This window comes from Fusarium falciforme, chromosome 4 (genome assembly GCF_026873545.1).
Source record: "Fusarium falciforme chromosome 4, complete sequence".
In the NCBI taxonomy this organism is placed as follows: domain Eukaryota; kingdom Fungi; phylum Ascomycota; class Sordariomycetes; order Hypocreales; family Nectriaceae; genus Fusarium; species Fusarium falciforme.
In genome coordinates this window covers 1,588,847-1,609,386 of record NC_070547.1, presented here as the reverse complement: position 1 = coordinate 1,609,386, position 20,540 = coordinate 1,588,847, and the positions used below count along the sequence as shown (strand labels likewise).

General features: G+C 53.7%; 9 protein-coding genes across 9 annotated transcripts; 5 read left to right on the top strand and 4 right to left on the bottom strand.

The window, feature by feature from the left end:
• Nucleotides 1-17: 17 nt before the first annotated feature.
• NCS54_00524900 (Type 1 phosphatases regulator) lies at nucleotides 18-542 on the top strand (the record flags this gene model as incomplete). The annotated part of the gene is made up of 2 exons (XM_053150761.1): nucleotides 18-216; nucleotides 271-542. 2 exons carry the CDS (start codon nucleotides 18-20, stop codon nucleotides 540-542), a joined length of 471 nt encoding a protein of 156 aa, XP_053006736.1.
• Nucleotides 543-767: 225 nt separating this feature from the next.
• NCS54_00524800 (Hypothetical protein) lies at nucleotides 768-1,352 on the bottom strand (the record flags this gene model as incomplete). Its single annotated transcript, XM_053150760.1, has 1 exon — nucleotides 768-1,352. One exon carries the CDS (start codon nucleotides 1,350-1,352, stop codon nucleotides 768-770), a length of 585 nt encoding a protein of 194 aa, XP_053006735.1.
• A 408-nt stretch (nucleotides 1,353-1,760) lies between these two features.
• NCS54_00524700 (Hypothetical protein) lies at nucleotides 1,761-2,848 on the top strand (the record flags this gene model as incomplete). Its single annotated transcript, XM_053150759.1, has 4 exons — nucleotides 1,761-1,793; nucleotides 1,889-2,012; nucleotides 2,077-2,383; nucleotides 2,434-2,848. 4 exons carry the CDS (start codon nucleotides 1,761-1,763, stop codon nucleotides 2,846-2,848), a joined length of 879 nt encoding a protein of 292 aa, XP_053006734.1.
• A 737-nt stretch (nucleotides 2,849-3,585) lies between these two features.
• Nucleotides 3,586-5,843, bottom strand: NCS54_00524600 (Glucoamylase; the record flags this gene model as incomplete). Its single annotated transcript, XM_053150758.1, has 6 exons — nucleotides 3,586-4,688; nucleotides 4,740-4,871; nucleotides 4,922-4,995; nucleotides 5,042-5,189; nucleotides 5,241-5,462; nucleotides 5,510-5,843. 6 exons carry the CDS (start codon nucleotides 5,841-5,843, stop codon nucleotides 3,586-3,588), a joined length of 2,013 nt encoding a protein of 670 aa, XP_053006733.1.
• A 1,811-nt stretch (nucleotides 5,844-7,654) lies between these two features.
• Nucleotides 7,655-9,706, top strand: NCS54_00524500 (Hypothetical protein; the record flags this gene model as incomplete). The annotated part of the gene is made up of 2 exons (XM_053150757.1): nucleotides 7,655-8,516; nucleotides 8,574-9,706. The coding sequence occupies exons 1-2, from the start codon at nucleotides 7,697-7,699 to the stop codon at nucleotides 9,704-9,706; spliced, it is 1,953 nt and encodes a 650-aa protein (XP_053006732.1). The 5' UTR covers nucleotides 7,655-7,696.
• A 1,090-nt stretch (nucleotides 9,707-10,796) lies between these two features.
• NCS54_00524400 (Hypothetical protein) lies at nucleotides 10,797-13,548 on the bottom strand (the record flags this gene model as incomplete). Its single annotated transcript, XM_053150756.1, has 3 exons — nucleotides 10,797-11,620; nucleotides 11,747-12,709; nucleotides 12,819-13,548. The coding sequence occupies 3 exons, from the start codon at nucleotides 13,546-13,548 to the stop codon at nucleotides 10,797-10,799; spliced, it is 2,517 nt and encodes an 838-aa protein (XP_053006731.1).
• A 1,226-nt stretch (nucleotides 13,549-14,774) lies between these two features.
• On the top strand, nucleotides 14,775-15,935 carry NCS54_00524300 (Ornithine carbamoyltransferase, mitochondrial; the record flags this gene model as incomplete). The annotated part of the gene is made up of 3 exons (XM_053150755.1): nucleotides 14,775-15,104; nucleotides 15,158-15,845; nucleotides 15,895-15,935. The coding sequence occupies 3 exons, from the start codon at nucleotides 14,775-14,777 to the stop codon at nucleotides 15,933-15,935; spliced, it is 1,059 nt and encodes a 352-aa protein (XP_053006730.1).
• Nucleotides 15,936-16,100: 165 nt separating this feature from the next.
• Nucleotides 16,101-17,092, bottom strand: NCS54_00524200 (Acetohydroxy-acid synthase small subunit; the record flags this gene model as incomplete). The annotated part of the gene is made up of 2 exons (XM_053150754.1): nucleotides 16,101-16,281; nucleotides 16,335-17,092. The coding sequence occupies 2 exons, from the start codon at nucleotides 17,090-17,092 to the stop codon at nucleotides 16,101-16,103; spliced, it is 939 nt and encodes a 312-aa protein (XP_053006729.1).
• Nucleotides 17,093-18,047: 955 nt separating this feature from the next.
• Nucleotides 18,048-20,138, top strand: NCS54_00524100 (KH domain-containing protein; the record flags this gene model as incomplete). Its single annotated transcript, XM_053150753.1, has 9 exons — nucleotides 18,048-18,249; nucleotides 18,327-18,574; nucleotides 18,724-18,745; nucleotides 18,797-18,849; nucleotides 18,898-19,062; nucleotides 19,114-19,322; nucleotides 19,374-19,730; nucleotides 19,804-20,017; nucleotides 20,115-20,138. The coding sequence occupies 9 exons, from the start codon at nucleotides 18,048-18,050 to the stop codon at nucleotides 20,136-20,138; spliced, it is 1,494 nt and encodes a 497-aa protein (XP_053006728.1).
• Between the last annotated feature and the right edge of the window lie 402 nt (nucleotides 20,139-20,540).

Genomic DNA, 20,540 nt, shown 5'->3' with positions numbered 1-20,540 from the left:
GCACGAGCAAATACATCATGTCACAACGACAGCAGCAGCAGAGCAATGCGCCGGCCCCTGCGCAGACGCAGACCGAGACCCCGAAGGAGCCCGAGACTGGCGAGCCGGCGCCGCGGATCCTAAGACTTCGGGGCGCACATTCTTCCAATGGGCGGTCAGTGCAGTGGGCGGAGGACGTTGTAGATAACGAGGGTCTCGGGCGGAAGAGCTCCAAGGGTACGTTCTGATTGCAGATATTCTCGAGCACGTGCTAACAAGTTGTCTCTCTAGTGTGCTGCATCTACCACAAACCCAAGCCCGTCGACGAATCCAGCGACGAATCCTCCTCCGACTCGTCCTCCGACTCAGACTCGGACTCGGAGCCCGAAGGCGCGCGACCGGCGGGCGGCAAACGTCAGGGCTGTGGACACGGGCATGACCACGGACGGCGGGGGCGCAGGAGTGGCGGCAAGGGCAAGGCGAAGAGGGCGCCGAGTCCCAACGCGTACGAAAAGGTGCCCAAGCCGAAACCAAAGGATGGGCCCGAGGCCACGTCGTCATAGGATGGCGAGCGGTCTGAGGGGAAGGGGAAGGATGGTGGTGAGCGGTCATGACGATATGAAGTATAGATTTCTGGGTTCATACACACAACACACGCAGTATTAGAAGGGTATTTCGATGGAGGGCGGATGCTCTAGATTCAAGAGCGTGCAATTACATGGCGAATGGTATAATTATGCCAATGTTTTGATTGTTTGGGTATCATATCTGCAGCATGTGTTCCATCATCATTCTATCCCCTCAACGTCCTTCTTCCCACTCTCGACAACAAAATACCTTCCCGCCGTCCTGCCCGCGGTACCCAAAGCATCCCACTTCTCTGCCTCCGACTCGACCTTGTCCCTGACCCTCCTGGCGCGCTGGTAATGACCAACGAGGACCTCACTGCTAAGCGCCTCGTCTAGGTCGGCGAGTCCTATGGTGGCTTCGCCGTGGGCTGCGTCTGTCTCGTCGCGGATGGCACGTAGAGGCTCTACACCACTGGTGTCGACTCGCTGCACGGCGCGGACGAATTGCAGCTGATTCTGGAGGGTGTTGATCATGGCAGCTTCGTCGGCTGGTGTTCGGGGTAGAGGGAGGGCCGATAGACGGAGGAGATGGTGGAGCTGGGCGGGTGTGATGGTCTCTGCCGGTGCCGATGAGGGCGATGAGGGGAGAAGACTGCGAACGGACCAGGTGGGCTTCTCAAGGATGGAGGCGGCGGTTGATTTCGAGCTTGAATTTGTCGTCAAGGTGCGAGTTGTCGCTGAGTTTATAGATCGTGTGGTGATGGCACGCCGGAGGGCGAGACGGCAGGATGAGCAGAGTGCCATTGCGATTGATTGTGGTCCAATTGTCGAATATATATGGGCTCCTTCAGTGTCGTAAACTTATCAGAGTTGTTGCTCGTGATTGAGAGTGTATCATTGAGTTATCAATCTCTCGTGATAGCAATTCCAATCTTTGAAGGGATCTGCGCTTGGCAGCGGCGGCTATTTTATGCGCCGGTACAAGGCAGCCAGCAACCCAACCCCCACTAACCGGGCTCTGACACCAGGCTTGTGCCAAATGTGGCTCAGGCGACCCCGTCGTCATAGCTCAGCCGCAACTCTACCTCCATAACTACCTTGCATCTTCAATCGCCCATCCCAAAGCTAAACTCATCTTGACGTGGCTCCTTCTTTTTACTCTTCTCCTTTGACATACTTCATTTGATACCCAGATAGCGAATCCTCACAGCCATGGCCCAAGATCCTCGAGCCCTCCTCCAAAAGGTTCCGTAACCCCTCCCCCGCCATTGTCTCCGGTCCCCCGACACGCCATAAGCACACGAGTCGCAACGAATACTGACCACGTTTTCTGTCCACAGGCCCAAAAGACCCTGCAGGGCGCAGGCAGCGGCTTCAGCTTCTTTGGTGGACGCGAGGAAAAGTACCAAGATGCCGCCGATCTCTTCACCCAGGCCGCCAACGCCTTCAAGATGCAGCAGCAGAGTGCGTCCTTGCTACCTTGAAACCGATACACACCGAACGCAAGCTGATTAGACAACTTGAAAAGATATCGAAGCCGGCAAGGCCTTTGAGCAGGCCGCCCAGATCCAGACCGAGAAGCTCAAGGAGCCCGATGACGCCGCAAACACCCTCGTAGACGCCTTCAAGGCCTACCGCAAGGACGATCCCCAGGCCGCCGCCAGGTGTCTGAACGTGGCCGTCGACCGATACTGCGCCAAGGGAAACTTCCGCCGCGCTGCTTCTCACAAGGAGAACCTGGGCGAGCTTTACGAGGTGGATCTCGGCGACGCAAAGAGCGCGCTCGAGTGCTACGAGCTGGCTGCTAGTTGGTACGAGGGTGATAATGCCATGGCGTAAGTTGGAAACTGCCTTATGTTTGGAGGCATCTACTAACATGGTCAAGTCTTGCCAACAAGCTCTGGCTCAAGGTGGCTGACGTGGCCGCCATCGAGGGCGACTACTACAAGGCCATCGAAAAGTACGAACGCGTGGCGGAGCAGTCCATCAACAACAACCTCATGAAGTACAGCGTCAAGGACTACCTCCTCAAGGCGGGCATCTGCCACCTGGCCAGCGGCGACCTGGTGGCGGCCCAGCGCGCCCTCGAAAAGTACCGCGACATGGACCCCTCGTTCGCCGCCCAGCGCGAGCACCAGCTCCTGACGGACCTGTGCGAGGCCATCGAGGCCAAGAGCCAGGAGCAGTTCACCGACCGCCTGTTCCAGTTTGACCAGATCAGCAAGCTCGACAAGTGGAAGACGACTATCCTGGTGCGCATCAAGAACTCGATCGAGGAGGCGGACGATGAGTTTGCGTAGAGGATAAGAGATGGAGATGAGTACGAGATGGAATGAGGGACAAACGGTTGAGTAGGCCAAATGGACTGGGATATATCACACGGAGCAACCCGCCGGGATTGTTATCCAAGGAGGAGGGAGATGGGACTTGTATGTGTCAACGATTATCATGCGTTTTGGAGGGAGGCAGCAAGTCAGGCATAGACACATCAAATGAATTCATGTCAAGAAGAAACTATCAACATTTTTGAAAGCTGCGAATGGGTCATTATCAATCTGAGAGACGAGAGCCCCTATTCCCAACGACGAACCCGCCGAAGGCTGACAAGTTCGAAATAGCAGAAATAACGTAAAAAGGGACATAATAGACATTCAACAGTAACTATGTACAGGTGAAATTGACAAAAAAAGCATCCTGCCTCTCCTATTGAGGTCCCTAACAACCAACTCGTAGTGACGTTTCTTGCGAGTTGCGGAATAGGGGGCCTGGTCGACCCAAGTCGACAACACGTTCCAGGGGGGGCAGAAAAGGGAAGACTATGTACTAGAATGGGATTTTTGTGCAGTAGATTGAAATTTTTGTTGTAGCGGCTGCGTCGCCAGAACGTGTTTTTGTGTCATGGCATTGTGCGGATATGTTGTCCAAGACTCGACTACCGGCTCTCCCGCTGTAGAAGGGATAGAGGTATTAATTACCCTTTCTCCTTTCTATCAGCATTAAAGCAGGCATCGATTCAGCCCTGGATCGCTCCCCGAGCTTATCCTTGCCACTTATCCGACTTGGTAGCCTTGGTGGCACAAGTCTTGGGAACAGTGTAAGAGCGGTTCGGGTCACGCTCCCACACCAGCGAGCCGTCCTTCTTGATGTTGATGTACTTGTACTCGAAAGCCTGACCAGCCTTGAGGGGGATCGTCACCTTCCACAGGGGGTTCGACGCTGTGTAATCGGAGGCGCTCAGGGAGATAGCCTTCTTGGTGTCCCAGCTGCCCAGGGCGTCGATGCTGCCGACAATCTTGATGGTGTCGCCATACTCGGTCTTGACCACCTCCTCAAAGGTAACGTCGACAGATGTGGCGGTGGCGCAGCTTGTTGGGGAGGTAGTCGGTCCCCCGTCCGTGGGAGTTGGCCCCGTGGGAGTTGGCACGCCGTCCTTGGGGGTTTGCGAAGGAGGGAACGAGGTTGCCGTGGCCGACGTGTATGATCCAGCGACTGTGCTTGATCCACAGCTGTTGGGAACTGAAGGAGCACCGTTTGCCCAAGTGGGAGGAACAATGCCAGCTCGGCGTTCAGTGGCCGAGAGGAAGGCAGCATATGACCAGGTCAGATCATCAGCGGACATGGGCGTGCCATCGTTCTTGGAGAACTGCTCAGCCAGGGCGCCGTTTGGACCCACGTACTTGGCAACAATGCTGACGTATCCGTCGGCGTAGGTCGAGACGGCGTCGATAATCTGCTTGAAAGTGGTCGAGTCGCTGGAATATGTGCCAGTAGAAACACTTGACACCAGGTCCTTGAAGAACGACAGAGATGTATCAGTGACAGTGATGGATCCCTTCTGCTTCCAGACGTAGACAGCATCGTACAGCTGCTCAGCCGCGGCGAGTGTGGTGAGGTACCAGGGGTTGCCGTTGTAGTAGACATCTTCGATGTATCTTCCAATAGCCAGAGCAGTTCCCTGTGCGATGCCCTTGTTGATGTTGTAGGAACGGAAAGAGTCGGTGACTGCCTTGTGGTTGGCGAGGGCCTTGTCACTGCAGGGTTGGAATGTTGCCGCATCACAGCCAATGCTGGGGTCGAAGTTGTGGATAGATGCGAGGATGCTGTTGGCGTCCTTGCCGGTGCGGCCATCATTCACGTTGACTGGGAGTTGTGAGTAAAGGACGTATTGAAGTCTATAGAGGCAAAACTTACTGTTGGAGTCGACATATTTGCCATTCGAGACCCAGTAGGTCTGCAAGAAGCAGAGTGTTTGGGGTGCGATGGAAGAATAGCTGTCACTAGACTTGCCAAGAGCCTTGGCAAGAGCACTGCCTTCGACGAGAGCTGTGGTATGGATTAGCATCTTGACTGAGAGTGAGATAGCTGGTGCTGACCTCGATATTGAGCAGCAGTCGTGAAGAATGAGCTGCCCCTGACCTCCTCCCACAAGTCAAAGCCAGTTTGGGTCCTACAGGGGTAAGCCTTTGTGGTAACGAATGTCCAAGAGAGCTCACCAATACTGAGCAACGTAGTTGAGATCGTTGCGAATAACGGGCCATACAATGTCATTAGCCGTAGAGGTGTAGCCGTTGGAGATCAGCCAGTTGGCATAAGTGATCATTGCGGTGGCTCGAAGGGCGGGACCATCACGTTGAGGTCGACCTAGAGTCTGTCAGTGCCTGTGTAAGTCATGGCACGTATCTGTCGACTCACCCCAGCCACCAGTGTAGGGGCTCAGGTTGACATAGAACTTGGCTTCACCAAGGCCAGAGCCATCCGAGAGGGATCCAGAAGGGTTGGAGACGCCCTGAAGCTTGGCTTGAGATGCAATGTACTCCTGGATGCGCTTCTGGAGCCCAGCGTCGTACTGGTGCACGAACCTGTCAACAATATACTTGAAGACAAGAGCAGCATCTCGAGTCCAGGTATAAAAGTCTGACAGCTGTTAGTCGAGGTCATACACGTCGGATCACGGAACTCACAGTCAGGATCTTGGGTGTCTGGGGAAGCAATGACGATGCCAGCGGGAACATTCTTGGCGTGGCACCCTTCCGAACCAATGTTGCACAGAAGCTGCTCGATGGCAATCGGGCTCTCGGACTTTATGAAGTCCTCGACGCCAGATTGCCTCACTTGGATCTTATCCGCCGGTCTACCCAAGACGCTCTGGAGAGCGAGGGAGCCGAGGAGGAAAGCAGAAGACAGGATATACATGAAGGGCTGTATCAGAGAGGCTGTTGTGTTGACCGATAGGCTTGAGACTGCCTCGTCAACATCGATGAGGTCCATCGTGAGCATCTTATAGACGGCGGGCATGCCGGCCAGAGGTTCGAATACGGCAGCTCTCCACGTCCGAGTTGGTTAGATGCCGAATGGGGAGATGCGGGGACGCCCATGGGGAGTGATCGTGAGCCGTTGCGGGATAGAGCCGTTGCGGGATAGCGAGGTGTGGTTCAAAGGGCCGAATGTTTAGAATGAGGCCGAGTGAACGGTTGATGAGTGCATACGATCCCCAGCCGTTATTGAAGTGGAAACCCGTGCTATAGTCGTCTTCACCCGGGGTATGCTGCAGAGGGAGAAATCATCGTCAACATCGACCAGTGGTGGTTTTTCTCTCTTCAAGCCATGGAAGCTCACAGCTTGTCCTAAGACGTCTCATCTGACTGTCTTGCGGCGGATCGCACTGAGACATTGTCTACAGTCAGAGACCATGTGACGACATGTTCCAGTGATGTTCAGTGATGGATGTGACAGGGCAGAGCTCGGTAGCTGTGGAGGAGTGTGGGGTACCCGCCCTCCTTCACATGCCGCCGACCAAATCTGCACGATCTCATGATGTTCATATTCAACCTGGAATATTGACAGGGCAGGCCAGCATTAGTGGACGGATGAAATATTGCTCGGCTTCAAATGGCCGAGTGCAACACACACCAGCAAGGCACGGGGGCAGGCAGGTCAAGAATAAGTAAGACAACAGAACATCAAGGCAAGTTTACTCACTCTTCTGAGCATGATGAGTAAATTTGTAGAAGATCTACCAAAAAGATTGAAAATCTATCATAATAAAGGCAATGTTTTAGATCTGTTTTATCCACTCTTCTTATACTCTATTGATTATCTTCAGAGGGGGACAAGCCAACATGTTTGTACTGGTGTCTCTTCTTCCCTTGACCCGCGTGGAGGGATCGTTAGACTCGACGTTAAGCTTCACTGACAGCTTAGACGAGCTACCCTATGCATGCAAACCGTCCAGCAGGGGTCGCAGGTCCCATCCAATAACTCCAAAAAAACGTGCTCATGACAGCCCTTCAACAGGAGACTCCGACTTCAACTAGATGCAACCTAGTCGCATCTGGGGTCTCAGCACCGAGGACGGGCCGTAGATCGCGGAAAGTGCTTGTTTCTACTCCTGCCGAGGTGACATTCTCCCCAGATTCAGGTCCAAGACCCGAAGCCATGCATCATCACCAAGCGTCGGTCCGACGAAGTGATCAGCATCGCCTGGGGTTGAACGCAACCGGCAGGCCGGAACAACGGCGTTCTGACAGCGACCAGTAGGAGACCCTGCTTGACACTGCCCTTGAGCAAGGCTAGACCTTTGTCTGCCAAGAATCGAGCGTCCCTCGCTGTGGCTGAACAGCATTAACACTAACATCACGTAAAAAACGAATGTAAAAATCTAAGTATGTAGGCAGACCATGGTTTTCCCCAACCTCACCGACCAACGGCCTCGGAAAAGGGGGGTGGAATATAGCGTCTCGGATGCAGCGGCCGAGTCACTCAAGCCGTCTTGCGACAGCGAATGAAGCAGCCAGAAGCACCCGTTTACTCTTGGACCTGTCGATAGGATGATTGACACCATAGCAAGTTGATGGCTCCCTAGAATTATCGAGCTGCACAGCAATCGACCCTAACTCCGAGGAGAAGAGGATCGCTGGGCACAGATCCGTGATTGTAGAAGGAAAAGAGAAGGGAAAGAAAATTTCCTCACGGGCTTAATAAAGAAAATTTTGGAAGCATATCACGTGATCAAAGGTCCGCTTCGCAGCCGCAAAGTGGTCCGTGCCAACTTCAAGCGCGTCTGCCTGCTCCATCCCGTCATTTCTTTATCGTAATGTAATGCATCCTTGATCAAACCCGAAAGTCGCCTTCGCGTAACGATAGCAAAGATGGACGCCGCGACGATTGAAGAGACGAACCGCATTCGAATCTCCCTGGGCATGAAGCCCCTGCCTGTCCCGGGAGCCGACACATCGAATCAGCCAGAGTCCAATGACGCTGACAACGATGGCGAAGTGGCCAGCACCCTCGAGAGCCGCCAGGCTCAGGCCTACGACAACTACAACAAGGCCATGGAGGCCGAGAATGCGAAGCGCAAGCGCGAAGAGAAGGCTGCTGCCATTCGGAAAGCGCGAGACCAGGCCCAACTCCATGCCGTCATCGAAGGCAAAGGTTTCGGAGAAGCTGAGGAGGGTGGTGATTTGAGCGCAAAGGACTGGCTCATGGGCCAGAAGAAGCGACAGAAGAAGATCGCCAAGACCAGGAAGCTCGAGGAGGAGTTGGCCGCAGCCGAAGCTGCTGCTGCGGCTGCTGTCCAGTACACCTCTAAGGACCTTGCGGGCATCAAGGTTGCGCATGACACGGCTGATTTCCTGGACGGAGATGACCAGATTCTTACCCTCAAGGATACCACAATCGAGGAGAATGAAGCTGAAGGCGATGAGTTGGAGAACCTAAACATGCGAGAGGCCGAGAAGCTCTCCGAGAGGCTTGACCTCAAGAAGAAGAAGCCTGGTTACAACCCTCACGACGATGAAGAGGGAGGTGAACGGAGTATTCTTGCGCAATACGACGATGAAATAGGTGGCAAGAAAACCAAGAAGTTTACTCTCGACATGGATGGTGCCATCGCAGAGCTCTCAGACATTCTGGATAAGCCAGCTGAAAAGGCGCGGAAGATCCAGAGTGTCAGTCTTGACGACATTGTTGGTGAGTTTTGCTCAAATCACGAATATCCAGAATCAGAACTAACGTGCCAACCCACAGGTGATACCCCTATTTCTTCAGACTACCTGGATCCTTCAAAGATCAAAGTCAAGAAGCCCAAGAAGAGCAAGAAGAACAAGGGAACAAGACAAAAGCCCGTTGATGAGGATGACATCTTTCCTATAGATACAGCGCCTGTGGACAGCAATGCCATGGATGTCGATTCCAGTAATGGCGCAGCTAGCAAGAAGCGAAAGACGGGAGACGATACTTTTGTGGACGACGATGATCTTCAGGCATCGCTCGCAATTCAACGAAAGAAGGCCTTGAAGAAGCGGAAGAAGACCAGACCAGAGGACATCGCCAAGCAGCTCAAGGAACAAGAAGATGAGCCGCAACACGCTGAGCAAGAGGAGGGAGGACTTGTTCTGGGCGAAGTGTCAGAGTTTGTGGCTGGACTAAGCAAGCCTGGCGAGAACGAAGAACGCAGACCTCGCAAGCCAAAGACAGTATCAAAGTCACCAGAACCTGGCGAGGATCATCCCATGGAGGACAACGCACACGAGCCCGAAGAGGAGAAGCCAGCAACGTCGGCGCTCGACGAAGTGGACGAGACTGGTGTTGAAGAAGAAAAGGCTGTTGGGGAGGGAATGGGCGCCGCTCTAGCGCTGCTAAGAGAGCGCGGTCTCGTTGAAGATGCACGTGGTGACACCGAGTACAGCAACTTGCGAGACCGAGAAGAGTTCCTGGCCAAGAAGCGACGTCTGGAGGAAGAGCTGGATGATCAGGCACGTCACCAGCGTGAGCGTGACCGCATGAGCGGTAAACTCGACAGGATGTCAGTACGTGATCGCGAGGAATGGGCCCGGCAGCAAAACACATGGCGCGATCAGCAACAATCGCGACGCATGGCCGAGCTGTTCTCATCCGGATACAAGCCCAACGTCGAGCTCAAGTACACGGACGAGCACGGACGAGCCCTCGACCAGAAGGAGGCCTTCAAGCATCTCAGCCACCAGTTCCACGGCAAGGGAAGCGGCAAGGGCAAGACGGAGAAGCGCCTCAAGAAGATCGAGGACGAGAAGCGACGCGAAGCCCAGAGCATGTTTGACGCAAGCCAGTCTGCCGGCATGAGCCTGGCGGCACAGCAGCAACTCAAGAAGCGGCGGGAAGCAGGCGTTCGACTTGCGTAAAAAGAGTATCGGTTATGACGACACAGGATTATTGGGGAGTACTGCGAATAGTAATACCGGGCAATGGACAGTTTCAGATCAAAAAGGTGCTTTTACCCTTATTTCATGTGCTCACCGAGTTTGTTATTTCCTGCTGACACGATGTGAAGATAGCTACAGGTATGTGTGCCGTTTTGATTCTCTACCTAACCACTCTGTCTAGGTCTATTTCGTGTGAATATCCAGGGAGTTCTGGACCCTGACGTGCTTGCTACTTTCTATCAGGTTGTTCTCTCCTGTTTACTCTATCCCACTCCATCCCTTCGATGATTGTCAACGATACAATCATGGATCTAGACTCTTACCTTTCGGAGATCCAGTATTCGAGCATCTTGTCCTGGTCCTCGTCCATCTCTTGTCCTAGATCATCCGCCGCCAACAACATGGCCTCCAGCTCCTCTTGCATAGCTGCCGTCTCGTCGTCCTTCTTCCCACGTTGGCTCTCGCCTTTGCTCGACGCCTCTCCGGCTGTCTTGTAAGTGTAAAAGAGGCTTTGGTTGTTCGTGTGAGAGGGCATGGTTGATTGCTTGAATGTAGATTTGGTGTGTCGAATGCTTGGGTGTGTAATACTTGTGTTGTGTCCAAGATGATGTGTGAATGATCTGTCGAACCCATCATACTGTACAGCCATTGCCCTTCTTATGCCGGTGGGAGAAAGATATCATTAAGCAGGCCATTATCATTTCCATGAACTATTGTATTTGACTATAGATGTGAATAGCTCTGAACTAATGACTGAACGAAGGTCTGTGCTCAAGCTCAAGTTTGAACTCGTAGCTATAAACAAAGTCTTGAATTATGAACAAACTCTCCAGCTCAAATCGGAAGTCTCTGATGCTGATTTCCTCTATAATGGTAACAATTACTACAAAGAAAAGAGAACGACGTTTAAAGAACAAGTTCTTGAATCTCCATGTTCTGTGCCATTCGAGCCATGTTTGCACGCTCATCCTGAAAACGCTAACCCATCGTTGATTCAATATTTACCCAAACTCCAAAGACAAAGAGCCGCTAACTCCAAAACAATCTTGAGAAAGTCGGAACCGCATGTTTAGAGGCTGACTTTTGCCCCGATGCCCTTGCCTCGATAATGAAGATTCTCGGTCCAGCTCCCGAGCCTGACGGTCACGTTGGCTACGGCGTCGAGCTTGAGCGTTCCGCCCAGCGCCTCCTTGAGTTTGCCATAGCCCACGCTGCCAGGGGACCATTCCACTGGGAGACGCGGAGTCTGGGATCGACCTGGTGTTGCTGGGAAGGGAGAGTCGTGGATTATCTGACCGACTGGTTCGGTATGGTTGTAGAAGGCGGTGGCGTTTATGTGTTCGATATAAAGAGTGTTATACTGCAAAGGTGAGAGCAGGGTGAAGGTGGCTGTAGATGATAGGATGTGGAAAGTGGCATCGGCGATGAAACGCGGCTTTTCGTTCTCATCCTCGCCTGGAATTCTTATCCGTGGAGTAGGAAGAGTGACGTTGATCTTGGAGAGAGCATCTCCGATAAGGGGTATGCTCGGGATACTCCCTTTGTGCGTTCTTGCTGTCAAGGTGGTGTTCTTGCCCGAGACGTAGTCTGATAGCAGCTTCCTACCAACTTCATGTGCCTTGTCTCCTCCAAAACGGGTTGGATCCCAAGTTGCGTGGACGAGAATGTTTGTGTTCACGCCCTGGCCGAAATCGACGTTCCTGGATACAGCCTCTCCGAGTACTTGACCGTCATGGAGAATATGTATGTTGAAATAGGGGACCACGGCTGTGTATGGCGTAGGGTTGGTGATGTTGACGAAGCCCTTCATCTGAACACCCGTCTCCGAGGTTTCGACAATCTCAATCTCTCCAACCTGGGGGTTGAGCTTGCTGAGCGTGTCTCCGGGAACTCCTACAGCCTGGTCAGCGGTGGCTATCGACAGAGTTGCGAGGCACATCAAGGAAATACTTCAGCGTGTGTGATGGAGGACTGTGATCCTCGAGGGGGGTGCAAGAGATTACCACAACGAAGACGAACGTTTTACTGGAATCTTGCCCTCTGCGGGAACCTTCTTGACCGTCAAGATTCCGAGGACGGTCGAGACTTGGACATCGACTTCGGCCTTGATGTCGAGGATGAGATCCTCGTCGCCGAAGAGCAGCTTCTGCATCACTTCGCTGAACACGTCGCCATCGGTGATTGTCAAGGGTACGTCGACTACTCTTGAGGTGATGTTGAGTAGGACTTCATCGTTCGCGTCGTCTTGAACCTTTGTCGAGTTCGCCTTTTCCCAGTGACGCAGGTTGAGCTCGCCGAGCTTGCGCTTCTCGTAGAACAAATCCGCATTGGCGCGGAGTTTCTCGACCGCCAGATCAACGTTCAGCTCAGGCGGAAGAGCTGCCAACACTTGTGTCGTTCCAGAGACCCGAGGTTGGCTGTTTGGGTCGTTGACATCGGCGAAAGGATCTGGTAGCTTAAAGTCGACATCTGTTAGTGAGAAGTTGCGGATAAAGTTGTCGAATGATCGCCCGGGAAACTCGACGGGAACAGTAATGCTCTCGAGAATATTCGAGATCCATTCTGGAGTATCCGAATCATTGAGTTTCTTTCCGCGCACGAAGACCTGGGCTTCCTCGCCATGGAGGTAGCGATCCATAAAGTGGTCTAGGGGAGAGGTCTCGGAGTGAGGGCACGCTCGTGTAAGGGACTCTGGGATATCACGGATGACTCCTTTGGCGTCTGCCTTGACGTCCTTGTTGGCACGAATGTGAATGGGGTCGGTAATGGCGTCTGCAACACTGATAGAGGGCAGTGATGAGTCGCAGTTGGGAACTAGGACCTCAAACCCGAGAGTCGGGACTTCAAATGACACCGGGTAGTCATTGTGCACAGTCAAGGATACGTCTGCCTCAATCACTTTCCGTCCGTGGCCGTCTACCGGGCGATCGTGGAGATCGAGACGTTCTATCTTGTAGTCGGGCATGGACGGAATCTTGTTGGCTGTGAGGGCATTAGTCGAGCTCTGAAGAAGGGAAGCACTTTTGGTTTGATTAAAGTAGGGTTTTCTGGCCCAAGTACAAAGAGGCAAAGGAACGGTAGAGAGATTGACCTTCAAAAACCATGGACTCGGCCACATCATGGGTTCCTAGCGGGAAGATGCCCGACTTGAGGTGAACCTGGGTCTTGCCCACCACCTTGAGTTGCTTCAACTTGCCATCCAACCAGTCGTTTGCGATCTTGCGGATGTCTTCGGCCTTGCCGGGGCTGACCTCGGCCACAAAGTCCAGTGCATTATTGTGTCCATTCACAACGTCGACAACCAAAGGAGGGATAACGGCGGTGCCGGCAAGAGCTTCGGCGTAGTCGGGGAGGTAGACTCGGACGGTCGTCTCCTTGGTCTCGAGCTTTCGCATAATACCAGTAACGGCCTTTCCAATGCGACGAGAGTTCAAGTTGTCGACACGCGAGCCGTCGAGGTAGACATTTGCACGGATGCGTGCCCGGATTCCATCGGTCGTGATATTCTCGATGGACAAGTTTGTCGGTTCGAGGACGGCGGCTTTCTCGGCATACTCTTTGACGGCGGGAGGAACGAGGAAGCCGAGGACTATAATAAGAATGACAAGGATGCCGAGGAAGGCCATGGCGATAATCGAAGGCCATCGCCATGATGACCGGGCGCTCTTATTGTCCTGAGACTGAGGCTGAGCCGAGGGTTCTTCATGCTCGTCAACCTCGCTATGTCGATCATCGCGATCCCCAAGAAGAGGTGAACTCTCGGTGGGCTGCTCCTCCCGCGTTGGCGAGAGGAGAGGCTCGGTTTCGTCGGGGGCGGTCATGGTGGGCTGTTGTCGGTGGTGAGGCCGCCTAATGTAGTGGGTTGAGGTGCGCACAAGGCGCGTAAGCTGTAGAAGTGGTCGCGGCTATGAGGTAACCCAATAGATGTGAGGATGAAGTATCACAGACACCACAGAAGAGATAATGGAAGATGATGAGCAACAACGTGATGGTGTAAGACAGTTGATAGAGGCAAGTTAGCACGGGCGACTCGTCATCGATGGTGAAGTCGCAGGGTGGGAATGGATTGATAAGGATGTGGGGAGGTACGGGGTATGATTGGTTTGTAATGGCCCGCGCCAGGAACCAAGCCCCACACCAAGCCGAAAGAGGAAAGTTCGCATGGCGATTGGCCCTGGAGATCGGGGTTGGGGCCTGTTCCGAGCTCGGTGACCCTCCCTCAAGACCCTCTCATGTGAGGACGTCATATGGTGAGTGTTGCAAATATTGGATGAAAAGGTATGGTATAGTTGATGAAGAGTGATTCTAGGCCTTAGAATCCATGCCATCTCTGGTGTGTAGTAACCTAGCACTTAGGTTATTCTAGGGTTTCTGACGTCAGCGGGCACGTGACCCGGGAGATGGTATGAGTGAACTTGTTGAGCTCTCCATTCTTTACATACACCAAGAGTGCTCTGTTCATGGACTCACTTTTCAGAAACTTCCCAGCCACTCAGCTCATGTTTCTCACTCTTCCCTGCAACGTCTCACCGCCAACAAACAGGGACCTCATTGTCACTGCAGAGAGCGCGCCCTTGTCACCACATTAGCGTGCAGGTTAGTGGACCAACAGGGCCCTCGCCATTGGAAATCCGGCTTCTCGGTGATGGTTCTTTACATTGACCTCAAGTAAAAAGTGCCTTTGAATATAAGAATTGTAATAGCTTTGAGATACTGTGTATAGTTTAAAAAGCTAGGAAGAGCTCTATGACTATGGAATAGCTGTGATAAAATATTACAGAGATTGTATGTTGAGTAAAAGATAAAAGTGGATCTTGGTAGCTCTCGGGGCCCCTCATTGGTTGGGAGGCGATCCGCGGTCCGGGAGCTCGCTCTCTGCATGCAGCATGACTCTTCCAGCTGTTGGCTCAATAAAACTTCGTTACTCGATCTCGCATAAACTCTTTCAATTCTTTTCATTGATATATCTAGACATCTGATCTGTAAGTCACATGCCCCTAGAGATCATATAGACCTCTCACTGACCCCGCAAGCCCATCCTCTCACCATGAAGTCCACTGCTTTCCGAATCGCTCGAGGTGTCGTCAATGGCCTTCAGAAGCGAGCCTACTCACAGGCCACTACCCCGAGGCATCTCATGACCATTGCTGATCTGACTCCTACCGAGTTTGCCAACCTGGTCCGTGATGCCAACACCCGAAAGATTGCTGTCAAGGGCGGAGCTCCTCATAGCATGCTCAGCGGTGGCCTCGCTGGCAAGGCCGTTGCTATGATGTTCAGCAAGCGTAGCACCCGTACCCGAGTTTCTACTGAAGCTGCTGTGACTATGCTTGGTGGTCACCCTATGTTTCTGGGCAAGGATGATATTCAACTTGGTGTGAGTGGTTTAATTGTGACCACCAACGTGGTTTAGTGCTAATACTCGATAAGGTGAATGAGTCCCTCTATGACACATCTGTTGTCATCTCTTCCATGACCTCGTGCATGGTGGCTCGAGTTGGACCTCACTCCGATGTCGCTACTCTTGCCAAGCACTCGAGCGTGCCTGTCATCAACGCCCTGTCCGATGACTTTCACCCTCTCCAGACCATTGCCGATTTCCTCACCCTGCATGAGACATTCCCGGCTAACAACACCACGGGAGCTAGCCTTGGTCTGAACGGTCTCAAGGTCGCCTGGGTTGGAGATGCCAACAATGTTCTTTTCGACCTGGCCATTGGCTGTGTCAAGATGGGCATCGACATCTCGGTTGCCGCTCCCAAGGGATATGAGATTCCTGATGCCATGAGGCAGCTCATCAACTCTGCTGCTGAGGGCGTCATCTCCCCTGGCAAGCTCCTCGAGACCAACGTGCCCGAGGAGGCTGTCAAGGACGCCAACGTGCTGGTCACCGACACCTGGGTGTCTATGGGTCAGGAGGCCGATACCCAGAAGCGACTCAAGGACTTTGCTGGTTTCCAGATCACCAACGACCTTGCCAAGCGAGGAGGTGCCAAGGAGGACTGGAAGTTCATGCACTGCCTTCCTCGACACCCTGAGGAGGTCGCTGATGAGGTCTTCTACAGCCCTCGATCTCTGGTGTTCCCTGAGGCCGAGAACCGTCTCTGGGCCGCTGTTTGTAAGTATTCATCACAACATTTATCAGACCCAACACTGACAATACCCAGCCGCTCTCGAGGGATTTGTCGTGAACAAGGGCAAGTTCTAAACGGAAAATGTGTACATGTCTGGTGTCTTTTTTGTTTCTACACTGGGTTGGAGGCGGAGCATTGGCGTACGAACAACAAAATAGTCATTGGAATTAAATCAACTAAACCAAATCCTTTCCTCGCCGGACGCCATGGGGCCGGGCCACCATCCATGATATCGTGACTTAGCCAGGGGGGAGCTGGCTGGCATCGACAACCTCGTCAGCCTCCTTCACGATGGTCTCCTCGGGAGCCTCAGTCAGGGGTGATCGGGGCAGGGCCATAAGACCAGTGCGGGCAGACTCGAGAATGCCGAAGGGGGCAATCAGCTTGAGGAACGAGTCGATACGGGACTGCTTGGCGGAACTACAGAGGATGTCAGTATATCAAAAAAGGAAAGCAAGGGGTGGATGACGCACATCTCGACAATGCAGCTGTTAGTGCTGATATCGAGAACCTTGCCACCGAACTGGTGAGCAAAGTAGGTGATAGACTTGAGATGCTCGTGCTTGTGTCGGAGAGCCTGGCTGATGGCCAGCTTGCTGGGGTGGAAGTCCTTGGCGGTATCCGACAGGCTGCGCTCGATGGCCTCGTGGGCGTAGTCGACCTCGAGGTCACCAGCAGCGATCTCGCGGTGGTGGGCCTGGAGCTCCTCGAAGTACTCGGGGCCAAGGATGTTGATCTTGCAGAGCAGAAGCTCACGCTGAACGAGAGCAGCGTTGGTGTAGTCGAGGACAGCCCAGACGGGGACAAGATCCTCAAGCTGTCGGCGGGCCTGCTCGACGACGCCGTCCTGGCCAGTAAGGACAATGGTCATGCGGGACAGGTCCTTGACCTCGGTGTTGCACACGACAAGAGAGTCAATGTTGAAGCCACGGGCAGCCAGGATACCAGAGACACGGGACAGGACACCGGGCTCGTTCTGGACCAGACAGTTGAGGATGTGGCGCTTGGGAGGAGCGGTAGAAGGGACCGGGGTCTCGTAGAGGATGTTGGAGACGGCGGCCTGAGCAGACCAGACTGGAGGGCTGTCGCTCACGGGCAGAGGCGCAGAGCGACGGCGAAGGGCCTTGTAGGCGATGGCAGAGGTCGATGAGGAGCTATGCCGCACAGAGGCGACACCCCTCGTGGAGACTGCCCTGCAGAGGGACGCGGCCAAGGGCCGTAGAGAGGCCATCTTGAAGAGACAGGAGAACGGGATGGTTCTCTAGCCAGAACAAGATGCTTCCCAGAGGCGGTAGAAATAGCAATTGGACCGGCAAAGGATGGATAGAGATCGTGACTCAAGGGGAGGAAAGGGAAAGGCCGAAAAAATCAATGGGCCACCGATAGGCCGGTGACCGGAGGAGGTGTGGATGGGGTAGACGGTCGGGGTTTGCGGGCACGGATCAGCTCAGCAAGGGGGGGGGTTTCCGCTGGAGCTTGTTATCGCAGCCCCGCGAAAGCGCTGAAGCCCAGCGGATGGATGGAGCTTTTTTCTGGTGAGAGGGTTGTTTGAGGGTTGATAGAGGTAATCTAACGGGTTTCTGAACTTTGAAAAATCAAAATTTTAGAGGTGACGCTGTCCATGTGACCGCACAATGGCTGCTGCAGTCTGGTCGCACAAATGTACAGCTCTCAATCCAACTGCCATCAGATTCCCCAGATCTGTCCACGAACCCATGCAAGGCTGCGCCACAGCAGCACAAACCGTCCAATGAGGGCGCATTTGTTGCTCACCTTTTACACTGAAGCCTGTGCTCAATCTCGGCCTCAAAAACTGCTGCCCGCTCTCAAGGGCGCCGGTTTCGCGCCGACGCATGTCTCGCACAGCCACGTGTGGCGGAAGGCTGGATGGAGGTCCGTGCATGAGACGACAACCTTTGTGAGGCTTCGGCGCCGGAGAAAGACCCTCACCAACCAAATCAAACCAAACCAACCAGCCTTTCTTTTCGCATCTACGAGAACAGCTCCACTTCGATACACGAGCGCTTCGTTTACCGATTTTTTACACAGACTCTTGAAGAATCGCATCATTACACGCCGACACGGATCGTTCGCAATAGACTCTTTTTCTAGAGATTTACAAGGGCAGACACGACTCGTGACAGACGGCCCAATCTCGTCCTGAGCACACACGTGCTTCGCGCGCCATGGATGATACTGAACGCCGAACGGTGAAGCGCTCGCGCTTCGACCAGACCGAACCAGAGCCCAAGAGGGCCTCGCGATTCGACCGCCGCTCTCGATCTCCTCCGGCGCGTCGATCTGAGCCTGGAAGGGACCGCAGCCCCCTTGGAAACGACGGAGGTTCTGATCCTAAAAAGTCCCCTGCCGATGCCGCCGCTGCTGCTGGTACGTGTGTTGTTGTGCTTCGCGGCCACTTTCGCGACCGCTTCTTTCTCCAAACTTGTGTCTAACCTGTCTCCCAGCTGCCGCCGCGGCTAGAATTAATGCGCAGCTCCAAGCTCGCAAAGGAATCCAACACGTCGATGTCCCTCCGATCAAGCCCGCCGAATCCTCCCCCGCCATTCCCGCGCCGACTTCGCAAAGCTCCTCGAAGACAGCTCCTGCGCTTAACGGGGAGATGTATGTCGCAGATGGCGACTATATCCAGGACATTGAAGTGAACGACTTGAGGAACCGTTACCTCCTCACCAAGGGGTCCACGCAGAAAATGGTAAATACTCTTTGAAATCCACTGATCCTCCCAGACTCGCCATGTCGGATTGCCTCTTGCACTTTGAATCGAGGATATCATGCTTACACAGCTTGATAGCTCGCTTCGACACCCCCTTCGTTGCTCCTGCTGACTCCCGCTTGATTTAGATTAAAGACGAGACCGGCGCTGGTACGCAATTCCTTTCACTGTTGTTGTAGGATTTCATGTTGACTTTGCAAGATGTCACCACTCGCGGCAATTACTATCCTAATAAGAGCATGGCCACAGCTGCTGTAAGTGTGCTTTCGTTCCAAGAGACATGTCGCTGACGAGTCCTACAGAACCCTCCGCTCTACCTTCACGTCACAAGCACGTCCAAGCAAGGCTTGGAGTCGGCTGTCGCCAAAATCAATGAGCTAATTCAGCAGGAACTTCCCCAGCTCGTCGATGAGCGACGTTTCCGCCGCCGAGACCAGGAGCAAGTGGAACGAGACGAATTCGGACGAGTGAGAAACTACAGCCACTGCGTAAGATTGACAAACTGACATATCTTGCAGCGCAAATGGCCCGAAGAGAAGATCCCGATTACCCTAGAGCCTGTTCATGGATTCAACCTGCGCGCTCAGGTTGTTGGACATGGTGGTGCCTACGTCAAGCACATTCAGCAAGAGACTGGATGTCGTGTGCAGATCAAGGGCCGAGGATCTGGCTACTTGGAAGCAGCCACGAATAGAGAAAGTGACGAGGACATGTTCCTCCATGTCACGTAAGGGAATCTCAATGAGCATCTCAACACAATTGGCTAACATGCTATTAGGGGACCTGATGCCAACATGGTCGAAAAGGCCAAGGAGCTCTGCGAGGATCTGATCGCCAACGTCAAGGAGCAGTATGAAGAATTCAAGAGCCGCCCCCCTCGCTATGGAGGTGACCGCTATGGAGGTGATCGTAATCATTCTCACGGCGGCTCTCACGGAGGTTCCCATAACTCCTATGGCGGCTCTCATGGTGGCAGCGGCTATGGTGGTTACGGCTCTGGCTCTGGCGGCGCTTCCAACAACAGCCCGGCACCTCCTGGTGTCAACAGCCCAACCAATGCCGCCGACTACGCTGCTCAGTACGCCCAGTACTATGGAGGAGCAGATCCCTATGCAGCCTATGGCGGATATGCTAAGTGAATACCCCTCTCTCATGTCCCTCGTGTTGACTCAACACTCCGGTTGACCGATGCTAACCACGTTCTGCAGCTATGTCGCCATGTATCAGCAGTACTATGGAGCCCAGGCACAAGCTCAAACGCAGGGCCAGGGCTCTCCTGCAGGCGCTCCTGGGCAATCGGCTTCACCGCCTCCTCCGCCCCCGAGTGAGGCAGCTCCTCCGCCGCCTCCGCCGCCCAGCTCGGCGCCTCCACCACCTCCACCCTCCGGATCTCCCCCTGCGGCTGGAGGGAGCTACGGCGCGGTATGTGGAACCCCGAGAGAGTGGGACTCCGTCCACTCTCGAGCAGCTCGAATGCATCTTGTGCCGCGTGCAGCAACTGACTAACATCTCCTTGCAGGTTCCCCCTCCTCCAGGCCTCTAAAGGGTGTGTCCCCTCCCTCCCCCCTCACAGAAACGGCCACGGCCCTCCTTTGAAGAAAAGAAAGACTTGCTTGCTGGTGTTGGAATACTTTGGTTCTGTACGTAAACGCTCCGGCTTGCATTACGAAAAAGAGGGCGTTGATTCAGGTTCTCGTATGCGAATTCTAGTTGCTCGGTACCTAGGGAACAGTCTCGGCGCGTCGTTTGGAATGGATGCCGCCGTGCAAGCTAGCACGCACCGCATTGCTCTCTAGTAGGTCGCAAAAGATTGTTTTTGAAATAACTATTACAGGTTGAGACTATCTATCTATCCTGGCCATATCAACTTGATCCAATTGAGGGGTTGTCAAACTATGACGACCCAGGACGGTTAATCTGCTTAATATCATTCTAGTATTCGTAG